Source organism: Opisthocomus hoazin, chromosome W, assembly GCF_030867145.1.
Source record: "Opisthocomus hoazin isolate bOpiHoa1 chromosome W, bOpiHoa1.hap1, whole genome shotgun sequence".
In the NCBI taxonomy this organism is placed as follows: domain Eukaryota; kingdom Metazoa; phylum Chordata; class Aves; order Opisthocomiformes; family Opisthocomidae; genus Opisthocomus; species Opisthocomus hoazin.
In genome coordinates, this window is record NC_134453.1 from 1,235,001 (window position 1) to 1,256,690 (window position 21,690).

General features: G+C 51.2%; 1 protein-coding gene across 12 annotated transcripts in view; it reads left to right on the forward strand.

Moving 5' to 3' along the window:
- The window catches only part of LOC104339067 (transcription factor 4), a 250,864-nt gene that overhangs the window by 108,566 nt on the left and 120,608 nt on the right, over positions 1-21,690 (forward strand). For all 12 annotated transcript variants that reach the window (XM_075446799.1, XM_075446794.1, XM_075446796.1 and 9 more), the window contains one exon: positions 15,388-15,452. In XM_075446799.1, the coding sequence (XP_075302914.1) occupies positions 15,388-15,452 (65 nt within the window). The remainder of the gene's footprint in view (positions 1-15,387; positions 15,453-21,690) is intronic.

The following is a 21,690-nucleotide window of genomic DNA, read 5'->3' on the forward strand; positions in this document are numbered from 1 at the left end:
ATGGTTTCTCCTGCGAAGAAGCGGGGTGAGGCCGCCCGCCTGCTTATCCTGGGATTAGAGAGCTGTCGGGAGGCGGATTTGGGCTGCACACACACCCCGTGGCTGAGAAGACAGAGCAGGAAAGCACGGAAGCTTCCACCTGGGTAGTTTTTTTCCACAGTTGGCTCTTAAAGCAAGGGGCCATTTGTACTTTGTCTTCCCAGTCCCGGCTGGGACCTCGATATACTGGTTTTAGCAAACTGAACTGGTGGTGTTAGAGATGAGCTTCACGCTGGTGCTGGTGAGGGGTTGGAGGTTGGCTGGTTCAGGGCCAGATACCCCTTGTCTCGTGTTGCCACCGGTCCCCTTGACTGCGGTGGAGCAGCTGGCGGGAGTAAGGGGAGAAGTATTTGTGTTTGGGAAGCTACAAAGGGACTGTGAATACCTTAGCAAGCTTACCTACATCTCTACTATACAAACTCCTTAAAAAAAATAATCATAGAGCCCTTAGCTGTATATTTTTCCTCGGGGAGGAGCTGAATAAAAGATTATTATTTTATTTTTTTAATTTATGTTTAATAGAAAGCCATGGGATCTTGAATGGACCAAGATGGTTTTGTTCTTGGTGCGAAGGGAGAGAAGCGTCAGTATAGAAGCACATCATATATTTTAGATGGGTTTATTTGATCATATAAAGTCACCGGGCACTTGGGGTAAAGTGTTCGGAGCCGGCTGCTGGTTGCAGCGTGCGCTGCGTGACGCCCTGGGTCTTCAGGAAACCGGAGTGCTCCCATAAACTTTCTGTTGAGTTCGGAATACTTCATTCTTCTGAAAATCAGGCCTTGCGGTGACGCAGCTGAAATTAGCGCCTCTTCCCAAGGGGGAAAAAAGGAATTGACTGGATTAGAAGAAAGAAACAGCAGTGTTAGGGGGAGAAGAAGAAAAAAAGGGGATCATTTTCTTGTCACCGCAATATTTTGTAGCGAGAAGCTCATTGCCACAGGCTGCGGGAGCACGGCGATAACGAAGCGCTCGTGGCTGCGCGGTGACTTTGCAGGGGAGGAGGAGAAATTCTCCCAGGCTTTTCCAAACCGAGGGACAGGGTAAACCCCAAGAAGAGCAGGTTGTCGTCTTAGCCTTCTCGTTTGGGATTTTTTGAAAAAATACCTCGTTACAGACCCAGTTTGGTATACTTTATAGCAAATAAGCGTCAGGACACTTTATGCTTTAATTCCAGACACCTGTACAGTATTTTTTCTCTTTCCTGGGCAGTAATATCATTCCCTGTGAAAGATGGCTTTGGTTTTCCCATCCCCAGCGTGTCCTGCTTTGCTTGGCCCTTCTGGTTCACCGTTAAAAAAAAAAAGGCTTGTGCTTTCTGTGCGAGGACTCGGAACGCGTGCGGAGCTGCTTCCCGGCGCTGCCCTGGCTGGAACCGTCACCTTCCCAGAGCGTTACCGTTCCAGGAACAACTCGCCTGGGAAGGAAAAGCGAGCTGGCTAACGATTCCTTGCCAGCAGGCGAAATGCTCGCTGCGGTTGCGAGGCGGACAGCGGGCAGTCTGGGGTGAGCCAGCCCCGGAGCCGTTGCTGTAACGAGAAATCCCAGCGCTGCGCGGAAGGGCTTTGGAGATGGCTGAGAGAATTTGGAATTTCTCTGGCCTGGCAGTCTGGCAGGTGACTGGCACTCAGCTGCTCTGCGTTGAGTCCACCAGCACCTTTGTGAGAAAATCTGCTGTTAAGGTTATTTTTTCATTAGAATTCATGGGAGGAATAATTCAGAATTACTCATCGGTTTCTGAAAATCAAAGCATATTGATCTCATGCATGTATCTATCAGTGTGCTTACAAAATTGCAATTAATAAGTTGCTATTTCTCAGGCCAAAAAAAAAAAGATAATGACCTTGCCGGAGTATTTCTGGGTTCTTGCAGCTCGAATGTCCGCTTCGGTCAGCTGGGAGCTTCCTCTTTTCAAGCAGAAATGGGGAGCGTTGGACCTCTCCCTGCACAAGCCTGAGAAAACGTGCTTTGGGCGCGTAGCTGAGCATCTCTGCGTGGTCAGCTCACCTGCTCGACGGCAGAATTTCAGGCGGGCAGCGTGTGCAGAGCTCTTCCCGCAGCCGGCAGGCGTTGCTGAGCCCGGCCCTGGAGAGATGCTGTGACCGACCTTGTCCTGCTGCCCCGTTTGGTGTAGGCAGCAGGACCGGCGAGAGGGGAATGGCCGGCGGTGCGTGCCCGGAGTAGCAGATAAGGCGTGGTTTTCCTGCCTGGATCCCGAACCCGTGAAACCTGCGCCCGGGCGCGGGCTCGTGTCCGAGCGAGGTGGCTGCGGTGCAGCCCGGGCACTGGGAATTCGGGAACGCTTTCCCCTGGCAGGCTTTCTGTGCTGGCTATCCATACTTGCTGCATGAAACAGGGTGGATTTGGGACATGAACAACATCCTAGGCTTGTACCTGGGCTGGTTTTTAGCTGCATTAAAATTCCTATGTGGTGTGTTTAATTTTTGGATAAGACGACAATAGTTACAGTCGTTTGGTTTTTTTAACTTTGCTTTTCCATTCTTTTTAAACGTGTTTTCTTTAAAACTCTGATGTAAGGAAAGTAAATGCTTTGCCAAAGTTTCTATTCTCTTTCATTAATGGCTCGGAAAACAGTGTGCATCTGAAAATAAATCCAAGCCAAAATTTCAGGTTTGCTAACAATGTGCAGGCGTTCAACGCTGGCAGTTGCTGTACTTAAAAGCTCCTTGGATCAGGTGTTGCTTTACCATATGGGCATTTTAATTAGTCATAAAAAAGTTGATCAGGATTTAATAGTGGAATCTACAAAGCACAAATACCTGCCATGTTCTGCTTTGTTTTACTGGTGTGGATTTAGCTGTATTTCCGTCTCCCTTCTCCGCTTCGTTGATGTGCACGAGCCTACGGCTGGCGATAGCCGGGCAGGGAGCTGCGCTGGTCAGGGTGTCGGGAAGCAGCGAGTTTATTCCCTGAGCCTGTAGAGCCCTGTTACAGAAAACATCAATTTTCAGCCGCTTGTCTTCTCGGTGGTGCTAGCCCAGTGGCTCTCCGATGCCAGGAGTCTTTTAAAGAGCCATTATCTATTTGGTAGGAGCCCAATTAAACAAGAAATAGTTCAGAATGGCACATGCGCTTTCTGTGAGGGTGCCTGGGAATTTTTTCCGTGAAAAAGGCCAAATCCCATGCCAGATAAACTGCCCTTAGATGTGCAGGCTGCCGGGGAGCCGAGGAAGGCTGCGGCCGGAGAAGTGGGATGGTTCCCTTCCTCCCTCCGCACCCAGCTCCCGTCGGCACCCCGAGCAGCTTTTCCCACGCTGCGTCCCTCGTGGCAGAGCCGCGGGTGACCACAATTCCTGCTTTTCCCTGGGATTCCTGGGGGTGAATCCCCTGCCGGGGTGCCCGGCTGTGGCTCGGATGCGCTCAGCGACAGCCCCCAGTGAACCAACCCCGAATCCCTGCTCCGTCATCTCCGGCAGTAACGTTCCGTTGTGAAAACGCGGGTGGGAAGATGCGTGACTTTTGAAGGAGTTGATGTCCTTTTAATACGCAGAATTTTTTTTTTGGGGGGGGAGAAAAAAGTACCCTTTTTAAAATTAAAGCACGTGCCGCAAAAGCACGCATTTATAATCATAGGGGTCTTTGTTCCAGTGCCTGCCGTACGAAATGCTAAATCGATAATAAATTGAAGATCGGTGCAGCGCTGGAGGAGTGGATCCGACTCTTTTTCAGCGCTGGTTTCGTAATGGGCTTTGTTCTGCCGGCGCGCCGGGACTCCTGCCTGCCGTTCACCTTGCCGTTCTGCCGGGGGTGGTCCCGAGCTGGCCGCTTCAAAACAGCAACTTCTGCATTTACATCAAGATTTCCAAATTTTTTGAAGCGTTTTGTCGTTTTTTTCTGCTTTAGTATTTGTTCGTGATAGCAAAAACAATAGTGGTTTCACAAAAATATAGAAATAACAATAATATGCTTGAAGTTATCTAAACCCATTATATTAGAAGGAATAACAAAACACATATAAATATATTTTTGAAAATTCACATTCTTTTTCCCACTAAAATTAATGTTTTAGAAGTGCATGAATGACTGCTTCAACAAAGTGACCCCTATTCCTATTAATGATTTTTTTTTTTAATCCTGATTTCCTGAAATCTTGAAATAGGGGTGCATTTCAGCTGAAATGTGCACCCCATGACAGCAGCAGCCCTGTATCGCCGGGGTCCTTCGTCGGGCCATGCCCGACGCTCCGCAGCGGAGCCCGCAGCCTCCCCGCTCGCCTGCCGCGGGGCGGCCGGTGGGCGTCGGGGCGGGGGACCCTGGCACAGCCCTCCCTGGGAGGCAAATGAAAGGCGTTTGGAAAATTACTGTGTTTGAGCCTTAAAAGTGGGGGGAAATATTAATTCTGAAGAAGAACACTCTAGTAATAGAAAATAATAATACTCTATTCCAAGCCTAGGGAATAATTAAGCAGCAGCAAGGTACTATTTTGGGCTTAGGCAGGCAGGGGTTGGCCGTGGGCGTAGCGAGCTCGGTGCCCCTGGGCTTCGGTGAAGGCGTTTCCCTGCTCCCGTGCCGTCCCTCTGGAAATCGCTGGGAAACGGCCGTTGATCCCAGCACCGGGCAGAATGGGCCCTTACTGGTAGCAACATCGGCTCGGCGTTTCCGAAGTTGAAATCGAGAAAAGGGGGAGGGGAAGGGGATTATGAAAGTCAGTGCTTAAAAGGAGCTTCCCAATTCCAGACCCCGGGAAGCGGTTTGTTCCGGTGAGTTGTGCACCGGCAGCTTCCGCTGCCACCAGCGACACTGGCTTGGCTTTGCGGTGCTCCTGCCTGCAGGACTTCGTTTAAATGCCTAAATAAGGATGTAGCTTCGCTTACCTACTTTATTTTTGCATCCTGACCCCAGGGCATTGCCCAAAAAATGGTTACGGAGTTATTTCTGCAGATTTTATTTCAGAACGGTAGCAGACCTGCGTGATGCTGGACCAGGAGAACAAGGTTCTGGAAGTCCTTCTGCTCCTGGCGCAGGCACGATGCTCTGCAAGGAGGTCTGGAAATACCAGTTAGCGTTTTCAGCGCTGCGTTTCCAAATTATTGAGGAACTTCACGCAGCGAATTTGCATGGCGGTTCCTCTAATTGATCCATTTGTTTTTTTTTTATGTCAGTCAGGATCAATCTCCCTAGGTGTGGCAAAGCCAGTGTTCCCAGTTCATGCGGTTTCCCACCCCGCTGCGGCAGCAGCTGGGTACAAGGGTTGCTTGGTAAGAGCCCACGACGCTGGCTTTTCAGAAGAGAGTGGTTATGGGTGGTGGGTGCCTTATGGAAAGGGTTAATTTACTGCTCGAGTCTTTGGTGAATTCAGTAGTGTGACTTGGTGGTGAGAACGGAATAGAAAAGGGCCTCGGCGGCTGCGGACTCGTACCTGGAGCCGGCTCGGAGGTGGGTCCGGTCGTGGTGGAATGAGGGTACGCGTACCGTTGAGCGGTGCGCTGGCTCGGGGCCGCGTGCGGCTCTGCCGCTGGCACCACGGCTCGGGAAGGCGTGCACCTCGGAGAGGGAAGGAGCTGTTGGACCCTGGGAGCTGCTGTCCTGCTGATGTAGGGGTTCTCCTGGCCTGGGTGCGGATAGGGACTACGTGGTGGGTACCTGGTGGGGTTCGGCAGGGTGACGATGCCTCCTGCCAGCCCTCCGTCTCAGGGCTCCCCACGCCAGGGTGACGTTCCCACCAGGAATTATCGCTAGGCCTTCGGGGACAGGGATTTTAGGCTGTTTTCTTCTTTTTGTCAGCTTTGCTTTTTCTTTGGTCTTTAGCAAACTGCTAATGGCGTTTACGCTGGTTAACAGTGGGAGCGCCCCGCGCTTGGCGAGTTTACCAGGTAGAAAAATGGCTTGATCAGGAGCGCTCTTTAACTGAGACCGTAAGACTTTGGAGAAAATAATTTTAGCGAACCACCCGTTCTTGTGTAGGTAGCTTGGTAGATCGGGCAGAGGCTTTGGAAGGGCCGTATGAAAATTGAAAGGCTACACTATCCAAAATTTAATACAAAATAAAGTAAATCAAAGTAAAGTCTATAGTCAAACTCCTTAATTGTGATGCATTTGCTGAGTTTCCCTCTTCCATCGTCGGCCCTGCTCCGATGCCATATGGTCTACCATGGAACATTTAACTTGTCAGATATAATGGATTGTCCTGGAAGCAGATTTTTGCTTTGAGCGTTCGGCTCCTTTCTTGCATTTCACTCTCGGCTCCGGGCTGTGGGATGAAGGATTGTGGTGGAAATGCAAAGAAGAGACACGCAGTTGATTCCCCCGAAGAGAGTGACCTATATGCCACAAAATTTTCCCCACGTAAAGAGGCATTATCCCTGTCACTGACCCTAGCAGGCTGCATGTCAGAACCGTTTAAATTTGTCTGGACTTAACAGATTGTGCAAATGTTTCCGAATCAAGTGCTTAGGAATAATAAAGGCTTGTCATTTCAACTTAGGCGGCGGCGCAGCTCGCGCCGGCCGAGGGATGAGTGTTATTTATTGTGACCTACATGTAACCTAAGCTGCCTGCCTGGTAGACCTGGTAAATGAAGTTCGTCTCCCAGGGCTACTGAAACTTAAAAAAAAATATATATTGTCTGATAAGGGACCCAAAGGGCCGTTACTCTGTGCTGCGAGGTAGAGGTGAAGGCTGGGAGCGACCGTTGCCGCGGGTGGGCCGGGAGCAGCTAATGGCCGGTGTCCGTTGGGTGGTGGCGAGAGGCGAGGGAGGGTTGCGCCGGGTGGGCTCGCCGGTGGCTCGGGGAGCTGCTGCCGCCGGAGGGCTCGAAAGCACCAGCAGACGTTGGCAAGTTTATGGTAATACAAAGTAAAGCAAGTGATTTCTGAAACAAACGTGACAAATGACAGGTTCTTCCCTGGATCAGTTTTCTTTAAGATTTCACCTCCCTTAAGTGTGATAAAACCCAATAAAATATTAACTAGGAACCATAGGTAATATTGCTGTCCCGTTCAATGAAATAATTAAAGAATCTAAAATAGAAATCTGGCCCTGCTAAAGAGACTCAGCCTTATTTAATATTAGTGCAGCCAGTATTTCACCTTTACAGAATCAAATATTTCTGAATCGATCAGAATTTTGCCCTTCAATGGACTGTTCACTTCAGGCGTGCCGTTTGTGTTGAGGAATGGCCATTTTTTTGTTTCCCCTGAAGGTTATTGTCTCTGCGTTCGGCAGCAAAAAGAGAATTGTCAGCTGGTAGAGGTGGGAAATCCCTCTCTCGGGGACTTTTTTTTTTCCCAACATTCTTGGGTGCCTTTCCGTGAGCGAGCTTTATCGTTCCTGCCCCGAGAGCGCCGGGGAGCGCGCGTACTGATGCTATGAGTTTGCCCGCAGTCTCAGCCCGGGCTGTTGGCTCCCGAGGTGCGTGGGAAGCGGAAGGGTCTGCTCGGGGTCGGCGTGCCCTCTGCTGGAAACTGCCGACTGGAGAGCCCTGGGTACGCCGGAACGCTCCCGCGTGGGTGCCGCGTCCTTCCCCACGCCTTCCCGTGCGCTGAGGAGCTGGCGGGTTGTTCTGGCTGCTTAGCTAATCCAAATCGTTTTTAAAACGTTGAAATTATAAGAAAGATAAATGCTAACTTATTTCTTATACTGTTCAGTACAGAAAAGTAATACAAATAAATAACCCTTTTGTAGAAATGCATAATTCGGTATTTGATCTCGGTGTACGAGACTCGGGCAGCTCTGTGATGAGCATCGAAAGAGAGGGGAGGAACGGGAGGTGATCCGCTACGTAGGCGTTGACGCTTCCATCCTAAAACCTGAAAATTATGATCACCACTGGGTTGGTGGCCCGGGACCGAGCCACCTCTGTCGCTGTGCGGCAGAACGCGGCCGTGTGACGAACCTGGCTGGTGCCGGCAGGGCTGAGGTGGGGGTTCGGTCCCCGATCTGAACCACCAGGCTTTTGATCTCGCTGTCCTCGCTGGGGTCCAGCACGGTTTGGTTTAGCAGCCTTTTAATCAGCGCTGCTCGATAGGGGTGGTTCACAGACCAAGGCATTTAGAGCTGGGGCTGTAGGGAGGTTGATTTTCCTCTTTCAGTTCTGTGTCTTTCGTAGCCTTAGAGCTTGATCTAACTTAGAGTGATCCTGTTTTCATGCTAGAGTGAAACCCCAGGTTTCCCAATACACGATAAAGATCTCCTGGACTGGTCCCTGAACAAATGATGAGGGATCATCCTGCAGCGTATTTCAATTTAAAATAGCCCCGTGAGGCTTACTTAGGATAAAACAATACCCAGTGCTTTACATTCAATTCTTATATATTACTTTCAGGTCTGGAGTATTACTACGACGTGTTTTTGTCTCATATCTTTTATGAAAAAGTTGCCCCTTTTAAATACTCCAATTCTCTAGTATTAGATTGTGCTTCTGATTGTGGTGGTGTTGTTCTCCGATGCCTGTCTTCATCCCCTGCCCGTCTTCTGACGGTTGTGCGTTCCAAGAACGAGAGGGTGAAATACGGTGAATGGGTTTCCTTAGAGTTTTCGTTCCTCTCCAAAATAAATTTGCCCATTTCCAGAGTGATACAGGTGTTCACGCTTAGGGGATCGGAATTATTTCCTCTAGACTGAAATTCCATGCACACAGGAGAAGGGAAGGAGGCTAAAGATGCTTATGAAGCCAGACGCGTCTTGGCTCTAAATGAAGAATTGTCTCGCCCAAGCGCTCTCCCCTCGGCAGCGTTTGAGCGTAGGTGCCCGCTCGCCCTGCGCGCTCTGACCGCGGGCAAAGCGAGGGGGCTGCGAGGGGTCTTCAACTCGTTAAACGTCATTTCTGCAGACGGCATCGAAACAAACAGTCGTTTTGTTGAAATACCTAATTGAATTATGAAAGTTTATTATTCTGCTCTCAATTAGTGCGTGTACTTGGTATTAAGCTCATTAATGTTCCTTGTCCGCGGAAGGCGGTGTTATTTATTGGCTGCGCGGTCGCGGTGGTGCCTACGAAATGGCAGTACCCACGTATCCTCTGATGAACCTTAGGGTGCTGGAAACCTGTTGCAAAGGGTGCCGCGAGCTGCTTCTGACCGGGTTGGGCGCAGTCGGTCCTGTAACCAGCCGTTAGCGTCAGGCCTGTCCTTAACGGGGCCGGGTGGTGACCCTGACGGGCTGACTGGTGTCGGGGGGGGGCACTGGGCAGAGCTGGTGGGGCAGCCAGCAGCGCGGCTGTCCCCCTCGGCGTGCCATGTACATCTGGGCGCAGGTACGCGGGGTGTACGGCGCGTGAGGGGGCATCGGGGGGTTAACCCTGCCCGGTCAAGCGTAAGGCGAGTCAGCGGGGAGGTACCGCGCCGGCTCTGAATTTCCTTGCTTTAGGTTGTTCGAGTCAGCTCTGTAGCTTGATTTTAGCGTGGGTTTGAGGATTTGATTTCCTTTGTGTTTTGATGGTACTGTTTAAAAAAGAAAAAATGATCTCCCTTTGTAACGGGGCTTGCTCTGGCATCGTAACGTCTCCTTCAGAACCGTGACTGTGTGCTGCACGGCGGTGCAAGTGCAAAAATCCGCTGTCGTGTCAAAAAGAGCTCTTTCCCCCAGCTCTGTGCTGCGTTTTGGGCTGTGATGCCGCTCGGATCAGTGGCGTTGAGACCATCCCTTACGGGGTATCTGCTCTGCGGACCTTGCCCGGCTCAGACGCCGCGTCATTTGTGCTCCGTTGCGAACGTTACCGCACAAACTTTGCTTCAGATCTCCTCGCTGTCTTTGCCTCTGCTGTACTTCACGTACAGCACCGAGCAGAAGCGGCTCATTAACATGATACTTCCATTATCGTCGGGTGAGACGCTTTGTGATGTAAAATAATGCTGCTCGGAACCTCGCCGAGCTGAATGGGGTATTTTGACCGCGTATCCCATCCCGGTGAGCGCGCCGCTACGGGAGAGGTACGGATATATAGCACAGGTCAAGCCCGAGTCGGCGACCCAGCCAAGCCGAGCGACTCTCCCTGCCCTTGGAGAGATGGAAGAGGAGCGACCGCAGCCGGACGCCCCGCGGCCGCTGCTCGCAGGAGCTTGTGCCCGGCGGTGGGGACACGCAGCCTGCCGAACCCGCATCCCAGCACAGGGCACCGGCTTCCCAGCCCGGGAGCCACTGCCCAACCCGCATCCCAGCACAGGGCACCGGCTTCCCAGCCCGGGAGCCACTGCCCAACCCGCATCCCAGCACAGGGCACCGGCTTCCCAGCCCGGGAGCCACTGCCCAACCCGCATCCCAGCACAGGGCACCGGCTTCCCAGCCCGGGAGCCGCCGTGGAGAGGAGCGAGCGCTGGCACAGAGGGGCCAAGCCTCCAGCCAGCCGTTAGCCCCGGGGATGGCGCGCGGGTCGGCATCCTGCGACTGGGAGCCTGGAAAAATTTCACTGAATGCTAAAAGCATTTGCCTTCTCATTTTTCCATCCCCTTCTTTTGATTTTTCTGTATGTTTTTTTTTTCCCCTTTCTCTTTCAAAAAGCAGAATATTGAAAAGTTCTGCAAAAATAAAGTTCTGCAGAGGATAAAGCAGCTACGTGCTGGCTCCTTTGGTGAAAACGTGGGCAAGCTATTTTTCCTGCCCAGGGCAAGAGGCAGCAAGGCCTGGGCGGCTGTCTGAGGAGGGCGCGGGGTGGATGCGCTGCCCTGAGAGCGGGGTGCTGCTAGGCAGAGGATATACAGCGTACAACAGCTCGTTTCAGCGAGGTTTTTCCTCACAGGGTTTATAACCCCATAGAAATTTTAGCTCGATTTCTCTGCTGCGACGAGTCAGGTTTTCAAATCTCCGAGACAAAAATAGCACCGATAACCGGGGGGCCGCTGTCAGAGGTTCCCGTGCAGAGCTGGTCTGCGGGTCCGGCGCTGGGAGACCTTCGCTCCCGTGGGCGAGCCCCGAGATGGGTCCGGCCCTCGCTTCCCGGAGCGCTCAAACCCTCCCTTTCTCGTGCAACCAAACTTAAGCAAGCATAAGAATATTTTGACTGTGAGAACTATAAATTAAGGCAGAAGTGAGCTGTTTCACGATCCTCCTAACAATGCAGAGAAGCCCTGCGGCCGGCAAGGACACGCGTGCGTCCGTTGTATGCCGACAAACGTGGGATGAGAAAGTTCAGCCCCTTCTTCAGCTGCTCGGAACTTTCTCCCAGGTACGCCCCGGCTCTGCGTTCCTCGTGCCTGGGCTGACTTCGACCCTGAATTCTCCCGGGATTTGTCGGTCTCGGTAGGGGAACCGGTCGGGCTCCCTTCGGGATGCGTTTGAGACATTGGACGTCGGAGACAACAACCACTAATTTTCAGAAATGCTAGAAATGCAATAATAAAATAAGAAGTAGGTTTAAGCAAGATTGCAGACCTGAACAGATCAAAATTTGCAGCCGTTATAATTCTAATCCCTAATACAGCTACCTTTTTTTTTTTTCCCCCACCCAGGTTTCCCTTCTTCATTCTAACCAAGAACTAAACCCCAAATGTAGGGCAGTGGAAACCTGAATTAGAATATTCCGGTCGAACTCATCTCTCAAAAAAAAAAAAAGTCAGACACGAAATCAGTGTAAACATTGAATTGAAGTCAGTTATAGAAATAGCTTCACTTCCTTTTCTCTGCAGATGGGAAGAGTTGCCTCATGCCTCTGGTCCTGCCTACCCGACAAAAGCCAAGGTGCCCTGTCTCCCCGGGCAGGGGCGCGGGGAATCAGATGGCTTGCGTTTGTGCCTTGGAAGTTGCTTCAATTTTCTACTTAATTTGATTAATTTTTCAAAGTACGCCATGGAAAGGCAAGTGGCTTCTTTATTGATGGATTGGCAATCCTGTGCTGCTTTGATTTTTTGCAGTCAAAAACGCAAACAAAATATTTAGGAAGCAATTGTAGCTTAGCGAAGATAAGCAGTGTTTTTTTTTCTGGAGGTATTTAGAGAGCAGAGACTGGAGATGCAGTGTTTGTCAGAAAACAGGAGCTGCGTGTAGTTCTCTCTTTGTCTCTCCTTTGATTGGCATGCATTGTGTCAATTAATTGAGAAAATATATATATATATTTGCACACAGGCGAAGTTACTGCCTCCGATGAGAACGGAGATGCTTTTTCTGCCTTACCTAAAGAACAAGTGCGTACCCGCGAGTTAAAGTTACTCCCCAGCCTTTGTAGGTCAACTTCTGCCATGGAGCTTTGTCTGGGCTGTCGGATCGGAAAGCCAGGGAAGGGTAGGGCTGGCGGTGCGCGTTCGGAGGGCTGCTAACAAATGGCACACTTTAGCATTTGGTCCTCTAGGTAGAAAAAATTAATCAGATGTCTGACAAGATCTGTTATTCGTCTCTATTTCAGGCTCCCTTTTTTTCTTCTCTTTTTTTTTTTTCTTCCTTCCTGGCTTACAACAAATATTACTAACGGGTACTTTTAGGTTTTAAAATATGGACAACAGTACTCCATGCAGTAAAAGACTTGAACGATTAATGCTACCCTTATGCCTCTTTTGAGTAGTTTTAGCCATGGGGCTTGGCACTGCCACCATTGTCTTTGTGCCAAAAAATATCCGCAGCGGCTGCCGCATTCTAGTACTAGAGGGTTGTCTCGAAAATTCCGCAGTGAATGCGTCGGGTGTCTACATCGCTGTAGACGCTCGCTCTTTTTTAAAACATTTAAAAAAAAAAAAAAAGAGGAGAGAGAATCTTTAGCTCTCGCAAACCTGGGAAAGCGCACGGTGCAGGCTGGGGTGCTCGAGCGACTGAAAACGATGAATAATGTACGGTAAACGCAGAAATTCAGGAGAAGCTTTTGTATTTGCGAGCACAAATAGTTGCTTAAAGAGCCGACTCTTGCATATTATCAGCACTCTTGCAAATTTTATTATCTGAAACAAATGTGCCAGTGAATTTTAAGCAGAAAATCAACATCAAGACTAGCTAATTTTAAATGGACAGTTTATACAAAAGATATTTCCCCCCCCCAAAACGAAGTGTCATTACAAAAAGTATGATAATTTCATAATTACTCTTGATAGTGAAAATCTCTGTATGTCTGTCTTTTTAACGGTTTCTTGAGTTTTTCATCAATTTTGGTTATTTGTTCTTAATTGAGGAGGCAGATTTCTAGCCGTACGTGGGAACGACGACAACAAATGTAATAAAGTTAAAGGCTTCCACCATCAGAATGAAACGCGTTCCCTCCTGATCTCCAAAGCTATCTGTTTGGTGGTAAAAGTGGATGCTATAGATGAAATCTTTACAAGGAGCATAATCCTAAAAAAAAAAAAAAAAAAAGAAAAAGTCAATCTCCTGCTGGCTGCTGTGCCGCTTTGGTACCTCACAGACTTCGACAGAGTCCTGGACGAGTGCCCATTGATGTCATGGAAACACTCAAATTACTGAGAATGATTCATGTCTATGCTGTTCTCTTATCCTCCCCCACACAAATAGAAGTAGATTTTAACCCTGACAACTTGTAATTTGCAGTGGGTTTATTTTTGTATCTGGATAAATATTTTTTAACAACTGAAATTAAGATGAGGCTGCCTGTGCCTGATACGATAGAAACGAAGATTGCCGAGACCCCGGCAGCGCCTTCAAAGAACCTCGTGTCGCTGCCGGTGCTTGGTTCCCCCGACCCTGTTTTTCTGGTTGGAATATTTTCCCCCCCCTCCCCGTCCTCACCGCTCGTTATTTGCGGCGACTTTCTGGCCCTCTTGGGGTGGTGGGAAGTAGCACACGCGACTCACGGTTAAAATTTCGGTGTCGATTCGTTCTCGAATGATTTCTGCCAAGGCTTCCAGTGCGCTGAACCCGAGGGGGGCTGTGGGGCGGGCGAGCCGTCGCGTTTTGTGTAACCAGAGCGGAGTTGTTACGTGTGCAAATGTCCTATGAATTGCAAATAAATTTTGGAGGTTCCCGTGTAGAAGTAACCACCTTGCGTGGAAAACAACCACAAGGAATCGAGAAACAAAAGCAAGCGCTAGGGTCTTCAATTAGGGTGAGGCGAAAGGGGATTTATTTTTTTGAATATTCCAAACCACCGGCAATAGTCAAACTTTGTCAGTAACGCCTGGAACGGGCGATCAGACCTGGTAGCCGTGTCCCAAAGGAAAGGCTTCTGCGCTCAGAACGTGGCCCCCGCCGTTTTGGGAGTGATTAAAATGAGCTCCGCCATCCTTTGTCTAATGAGCGGGTTCTGCGTGAGGTCTGGATGGCGCTGGGGGAGCCGAGCCCTGCGTCCCTCGGGCCGTGGCCGTGCCGGCAGGCGGCTGACGTTGGGGGATGCTGTCGTTACTCCGCTCTGGTATCGCCACGTGCAGTCACGGGGCGTTTTTGAACGGCTTCGGTGGGTGCGCGGGGCTCGGGCGCGGGGCTCGGCGCGGGGCTGGCCGGCGAGCCTTGCGCCCAGGCGCGGAGGTGTCCCCGGCAGAACTGGGGTGCGCGCAGGGAGACGCGGAGCATCTGCTCCCGACGCACTGGTACTGTCTGGTGCGCCTTTTGTGCCCCAGCCTATAATAAAAACTTTAATTTTAGGAGTGATTTGTACTGTGTTCTGTTAGGTAACACCTCCCCCCTCCCGTGATTATCCTCACCGTAAGGGTGGTCTTTTAGTGTCAATATGTTTCGTATCAGCCCTCTTGACTGCTCTTTGTCTCCGGAGCACGTGGTGCGGTGCTGCTCAGCCATGACTTAATGCTTTGCAGAAACCACCTCTTCCCTTCTTGATTCCGCTCGAGCCCGGCCATTCAAACCTGAAAGAACCTTTCTTTTCCTTTGTAAATACGGCATAACCGTAACCGGTGCTGCACGTCAGGCTGCTGGATCCGAGTGTTAAAGGCTTCCAGGGGGAAAAAAAAAAAGAGGAGTGAAAAAAAAAGGGTACTTAGGGCTGGCAGAAAGGCTTGGTGGGCGCTGGGCCGCCGTCAGGTCCCAGTATTGCTGGCGAACGGCGGATGCCCGGGCGCTGTCCCTTTCCCAGGTGTGAATTCCCCCATCGCCTCGATCGTGGGGGGATTCGCTCCGGGGAAAGGGAGTGGGGAGCCGCATCCCCAGCAGCTCCGGGGCGAAGGTGGCCCTACGCAGAGCTGCCGAGGGCTGGCCGTGTCCCCGGCGCGGCGCTGGGACAGGGAGGGTGCTTGGAACGCGCTGAGGAGCTCTGCTCGCCTTCAGCCGGCCGGTGGGAGCCCGTTAGATCCCGGCTCCGGGAAGCGCGTGGAGCATCCTCACCATCCTCAGCGTGAAGAAGCGTTAATCCCTTTCTGTTGCCTACGTGCAGTCGGCAGTGCCTATTTTACATACGTAAACAGCGCTAGGAAAATGTGGTGAACATCATCCAAAACGCTCAGAGAAGCCGTATGTATCTGTTTAAATCTGTTAAACATCTTTTTCTCTTTGTTTTTTAATTAACAGGTAAAACGGAAAGGGGCTCCTACTCATCGTATGGAAGAGACTCGAATTTGCAGGGTTGCCACCAGGTAAGCGACAGCCTGCTCGGCAGAGGGGTTGCGATAAATACTCCCGAGAAATGAGGTTTGCCGCTCGGGAGCGGGCGTTATTTGCCACCGCGGCCCTCCGAGCTCCCACCTGAGCTCTGCTAGCCGGGACGCGGCCGCCGGAGACCCTCGGTGCTGGGGCTGAGCGGGGGGCCGCGGGGGGCTGGGGGTTCTTGTCGCGGCGTTGGGCGTTGGGGGGGGTCCCGGCCGGCAGCGCGACTTCGGAAACGCCGCAGAGCTGGTGTCGGCCCCCGGCTTGGGATGGCTGCTGCCGTAAATTCGAGTTTTCGTAGGATCTGTACGACGTTGTGTGAAAACAAGGTTGTATTGAGGGATAAAAATGTCTGTGGAAATATGATTTGTTGTCCCTTTTTGTTTCGGAATTGTTTTTGGCTGGAAGTCAAGGCCAGCAGGCTAACGGCAAAGCCGTCTCAAGGGAAGCGTGCGTGAGCTAGGAAAAGAAGAGTAGTTTAATTAAATAATAAAATGCCAGTGTAACACAAAGGTGTAGCATGTGTGCGTGCGCCTCTCTGCACTCTGCATTTGCATACTTTTAAGTCTCCAGAGAAAGTCTGAGTCTAAAAATACTATCAATGGCCAAAAGTCTGTGCTTTGTTTCAAGACAATTGATTTTTTTTTAAAAGACACTTTCTCTTTAATTTCAGTAGCAATATTCATCGTCTGTTTAAATTCGTTTTGTTCTTGAAGAGTGCTAGGCTTCCTTTCCTTTTGCTAAGTGCAGTAGCTTCATACTTTGGAAAACTATTGAAAGAATTTAATAGCCTTCTTAATATTCAAAGCTTTATACTGTGCAGATCTGCCAGGGGAAAAAAAAACCCACAACAAAAAAAACAGCCAAAATGCACATTATTTCCCTCTAGGAAAGGGAAATACTTGACCCCTTCTTTCCTCGCTTGTGTCCATGTTCTTTAATAACGTGGGGAAACGGTCTGCTCTCACGTTGTTGCTTTTTTAAAGAAAACCCCACAAATTCAGCGTACAAAAATGGAACCATTTGAGCACTTCGACAGACGTTTCTGCTGGCGGTGCGCACGCGTGTGCCCTCAGTAGTGTCAGGGAGCTGGGGCTGCTGTCGCGGCCGGGCTCCCGCAGACGGAGGGACGGACTCCCGTTGGGCTCCGTGGATGGACGGACAGACGGACAGGCCCTGGTGCCCTTCCGGGTTCGGAGCTGGCGGCAGCTCCCCGCTGCGGGGGAAGCACGGTGTTGCCCGTGGGTGATTCGGGGCGGAACAAACTGAAAGGGCACGGAGCTGGTCGCTGGTGAAGGTTTGCAGACCGAGCCTTGAAAGTAGACTTTGTCTCTTTTGACTTTGAAAGTAGACTTTGTCTCTTTTGGAGAGAGTCCAGTGGAGGGCTACAAGGATGGTGAGGGGACTGGAGCATCTCCCCTACGAGGAGAGGTTGAGGGAACTGGGCTTGTTCAGCCTGAAGAAGAGAAGGCTGCGAGGGGACCTTACAAATGCCTACAAATATCTGCAGGGTGGGTGTCAGGAGGATGGGGCCATGTTCTTTTCAGTGGTACCCAGGGACAGGACAAGGGGCAATGGGCACAAACTGAGGCACAGGAAGTTCCGTCTGAACCCGAGGAAGAACTTCTTCCCTCTGAGGGTGATGGAGCACTGGCCCAGGCTGCCCAGGGAGGTTGTGGAGTCTCCTTCTCTGGAGATATTCCAGCCCCGCCTGGACAAGGTCCTGTGCAGCCTGCTGTGGGTGACCCTGCTTCGGCAGGAGGGTTGGACTAGATGACCCACAGAGGTCCCTTCCAACCCCTACTATTCTGTGATTCTGTGATTCTGTGATGTATGGAGCTCTTCAGTGGGGCAATAAATGGCTGACCGGGTTCCCGTGCAGTAACCAGCGCCGATGGGTGCAGAAGATCACGCCTAGAACTGCCTGCACCCGATGCAAAACAGCTGCAGCGGCTCTTCGTTGTGCTTAGGAGCCATTTCCAGCTAGTCCTCTTGGCTTTAAAATCCTCGTACGCTTTGGCTTTCTGTTGTGAGGAGGTGGCAGGATGCTTGCGCGGCGTTGGGACGTGGTCCCCAGGGCGCAGGAGCACCCGTCCCAGGTGAGACCCGTCCCCGCTGCAGCTCCAGCCTCCTGGAGATCCCGCTCTGCAGCTCCCTGGGGGCTGCTGCGGTCTCACGTTTCGCCCAAAAGCTTGGCTTTTCTTTGGTGCACTCGGTTTGTACCTTTTCTTTCGGTCTTACTGTGTCTGATGAGCTCATGGTATTTCTGAGTAAGTTAGAAATTGTAGCAGTTGTAGTAATTAAGTAAATAGAAATTATTTCCGAGTAGGAAATGGCGTTACACCTAAAGGCATGACCTGGTCTGTGTGTGCTTTGTGCCTGGCGTCTGAATGCGACTCCCGCAGCGGCCTCCGCGTGCACACCCGTGTCTGTGGATATCTGCAGGGCACAGATCTGTGTTTTTGTTAATTTGGGAGTAAAACGTTAATCTCAGAAACGAAGGGCAGAGGTGCAGCTGTAGGGTTGAGAAGATATTTTGCCCTAAACAGATAATTTTTTCTTAAGCATCCTCAGCATTCAGTCCCAGCCAGAGCGCAGCGGCATTTTGCGTCGGCTCTCGGTGGCCGTGGAGAGTGACCTGGTTCCAGACACCCGCAGTGTCCAGCGATGCGGAAATGCCTTGGTGTGGGGTCACCACAGCCCCCGTGGTGCTGGGAGCGTGGAGGGCTTGGGGCAGCTCGGATCGATCCCGCGGGAAGGGCTGGTGGGAGCTGTGGGACCCCCAGCCCGGCTCGTGCCGTGCCACAGCTAGACCCCTCGCTGGGAACCGTCGGGTGGTTGCCGTAACAGAATCCCAGCATGGCAGGGGTTGGCAGGGACCTCTGTGGGTCACCCAGCCCAACCCCCTGCCCAAGCAGGGTCACCCACAGCAGGCTGCACAGCACCGCGTCCAGGCGGGGCTGGAATATCTCCAGAGAAGGAGACTCCACAGCCTCCCTGGGCAGCCTGGGCCAGGGCTCCGTCACCCTCACAGGGAAGAAGTTCTTCCTCGGGTTCAGCTGGAGCTTCCTCTGCTTCAGTTTGTGCCCGTTGCCCCTTGTCCTGTCGCTGGGCACCACTGGAAAGAGTCTGGCCCCATCCTCCTGACCCCCACCCTGCAGATATTTGTAGGCATTTCTAAGGTCCCCTCTCAGCCTTCTCTTCTCCAGGCTGACCAAGCCCAGCTCCCTCAGCCTCTACTTGTAGGAGAGATGCTCCAGTCCCCTTCTCATCCTCGTAGCCCTCCGCTGGACTCTCTCCAGCAGCTCCTCATCTTTCTTGAACTGAGGAGCCCAGAACTGCACACAGGACTCCAGATGAGACCTCACCAGGGCAGTGTAGAGGTGAAGGAGAACCTCCCTCGACCTGCTGGCCACACTCCTCTTGATGCACCCCAGGATGCCATTGGCCTTCTTGGCAGCCAGGGCACACTGCTGGCTCATGGTCACCCTGTTGTCCCCCAGCACACCCAGGTCCCTCTCCACAGAGGGCGGTTGCTGGCAGAAACAGGCAGCGCGGTCTCCACGTCATCTTTCCACGCAGCACTGACCTGCGGTTGAAGTCCACATGCCACTTCTCACCAGCCTGCTCTTCAGGTCCAGACCGCAGGAGAGGACAACCCTGGAAGTGCCGACGAGCTCCCAGAAGAGAGGGTGAGCCCCGCCGGGCAGCGCGAAGCGGGGAGACGCCGAGCAGCCCAGCGCCGCTGCCTGCCCGCTGTGCCGGGGCGCGCGGTCTGTCGGGATAGCGGGGAAAATCCAGCAGTTACCCCAGTGAACGAGCCAACGGCCGGGCTCGCAGTGGGAGAGCTGATGCATTTTTTTTCTCTGAATAGTTGTTTTGTACACTTTGCTGGACCAGTTCTGGAGTTTCCTCAGGATTCAGTTGGTACCGACGTGGTCAGCTCTCCGGAGGGAGCCTGGATCGTACCTGCGTGGTGGTGCCCTGCGGCTGCGTAGGGTCAGTGAAGAACTGATGGAGAAAACCCTGGCTACGCGCTCTCCTTTGCCGTGGTTTCATTCATGAACGTCTGAGGAATATTAGGAAGAGATTACAATAAAAGTGCAAATCAGAAAAATTCCGCTCCATGGCCTAAGGTCTGGCTTTCAACCGTATGCATCTACTTTCTTGAAGCGTAACAGACAAGTGGATGAAGCAGATGACCGGCGCCCAGACAGGAAGGAGAAAAAATATTTCTAAAATCAGAATCTCTCAAATTCCTGAAAGGTACAGAAGGAATAATGCTTAATGCCGAGCCTGGACCATCTGTTGTCTGTTTTCCAGGCTGCAGAACTATTGAGATCCACCAAATTATTAACAAGTATGAACCTGCAGGCTTAAAAGAAAATTAAAAGCTACGAGCCTACTGCAAGATTTCTAGGATGTGCTCTCACACGTATTGAGAAAGATTAGCTTATCTAGACAGAAGATATTGAAGCAAACTTGGTGAATTCCAGAGGAAATCCTGGTGAGGCTGAGGATCCCCTGAAGCCGTGGGTGATGCGGGCAGTGGCTGCCTGAGCTCCTTTTCCCAAACCCGGGAGGAGCGTGCGGATTTTGTTGATTTCTGAAAGGTAAATTGCTACCTCCAGACGTGATGCATTGCTCTCTGTAGATGAGTTCCTGGAACAATTAAGGAAAACTAAATACCTAACGATATTGAACTCGCTACCTATTAATCTTCTGCTAGGAAAAAACCCAACAAGCTCCCTTCACACAAATAGCAGCAACCGATCGGAGGTTCCGTCCCCGCGCTGTGTTCGCGCCAATGAGAGAAGAGGTCGGATGCACGGCAACCCATTTGCTTCGAGATGAGTTTGATTTCCGAGCCTAGGGCCCAATTGGGCTCTCGCTGAAAACCACGGCAAATACAACACTGATTACAGTGGGAACAGGAGAAGGCTCGTCCTGGGAGCTATTTAATTCCATTAGAGAGAAGTCATCGAAGAAACACATCCCGAAGTTGTTGTCGAGACCCTTTTGAAACACTGCCTTCATTGAAGTTAATGGCAAAAATCTCATTTCATTCACTGAAGTCAGGATTTCGCGTGTTGTCTTAATTCTGTGCTGCTTACCAGTTCCCCAAAGCTCAATTTTTTTTTTTTAATATACTGCTGGTTTGGCGGGGGCATTAGCAAGGCAGTAGTAGTAAAAAAAGGCGTACCTGGATTTCTCTAACGGGATTCTGGTGTCGCCCGAGGAGGGGCGAGCTGGGGGCTCCGCGGGGTAAATCGCCCGGCTTCGCTTTCCGAGGGGCCGCGTTAATTCGGCAGTGTTTGTAGAGCTCTGATATTCCTTAGGGCAGGAGGATCTGGATACGCAAAATACTATTGCTAGGCTCGTGGGAACGTGTGCTCTTACAGTAGCGTGGCTCCACTAGCCGGTTAATAGTCGGTGAGACCGACTGTGAGTAAGCCAGAGCTTTTCCGAGCGATAGTTAATTCAAAAAAGCAATGAAGAAAGAGAACTGTAAAATGAGCCGGATGGCCAGAAAACGTACGCCGCCGATTTCCAAGGCAATGCACGGGTTTGTATGTGGGAATAAATTAGGCCTTTGAAAATTTGGATTATGCCTTTTTGGCAAATGCGTAGTAGCGGATACTTAGCTTTGAAGGTGTTTTAACTTAAGGCAAAATCCCCAGGTCCTAAGATGACTTGTTTTTACTACTAAGTCTTTTAGAAAGTGAGGCTGAATGTTGGTTTTGGATGTATCGATTGACTTGATGTTCAAGAAATACTCTCGGAGGCCAGCTGGGACCATCCCCCTGTTAAAAGGTGACTCCGGAACGAAGCGTTCAGGTAAAAGCTAGTGGAGTTGTAGCAGCTCAGCCAGCTTTCTTTTTTTTCCTTTTTTAATAAAACACAACTGCTACCAAAGTATAACAAACTTTTTCCAGATTGAGATCGTATCTGCTAGCCCTCAGCCTGATTTGGGATACCACGGTGTAGCAAAAGGCCAGCGGCTGGGACGATGCAGGCTTTGGTTTTAAAACTTTGGTTTTAATGAGGCTTCGACTCGAACAAGCAGCGTTAGAGGCTACAACAAAATGGCTCCTTCACGCAGTTACCGAGGGCAGCCCGCCCAAACCTGCAGCAGCTCCGCCGCTTGCCGGGGTCTCCTGAGGGACCGCGTCGGCAGCCATTCGTTCGGGGAATCCGGGGAGTGAGCTCTGAGATGCCGAGACGTCG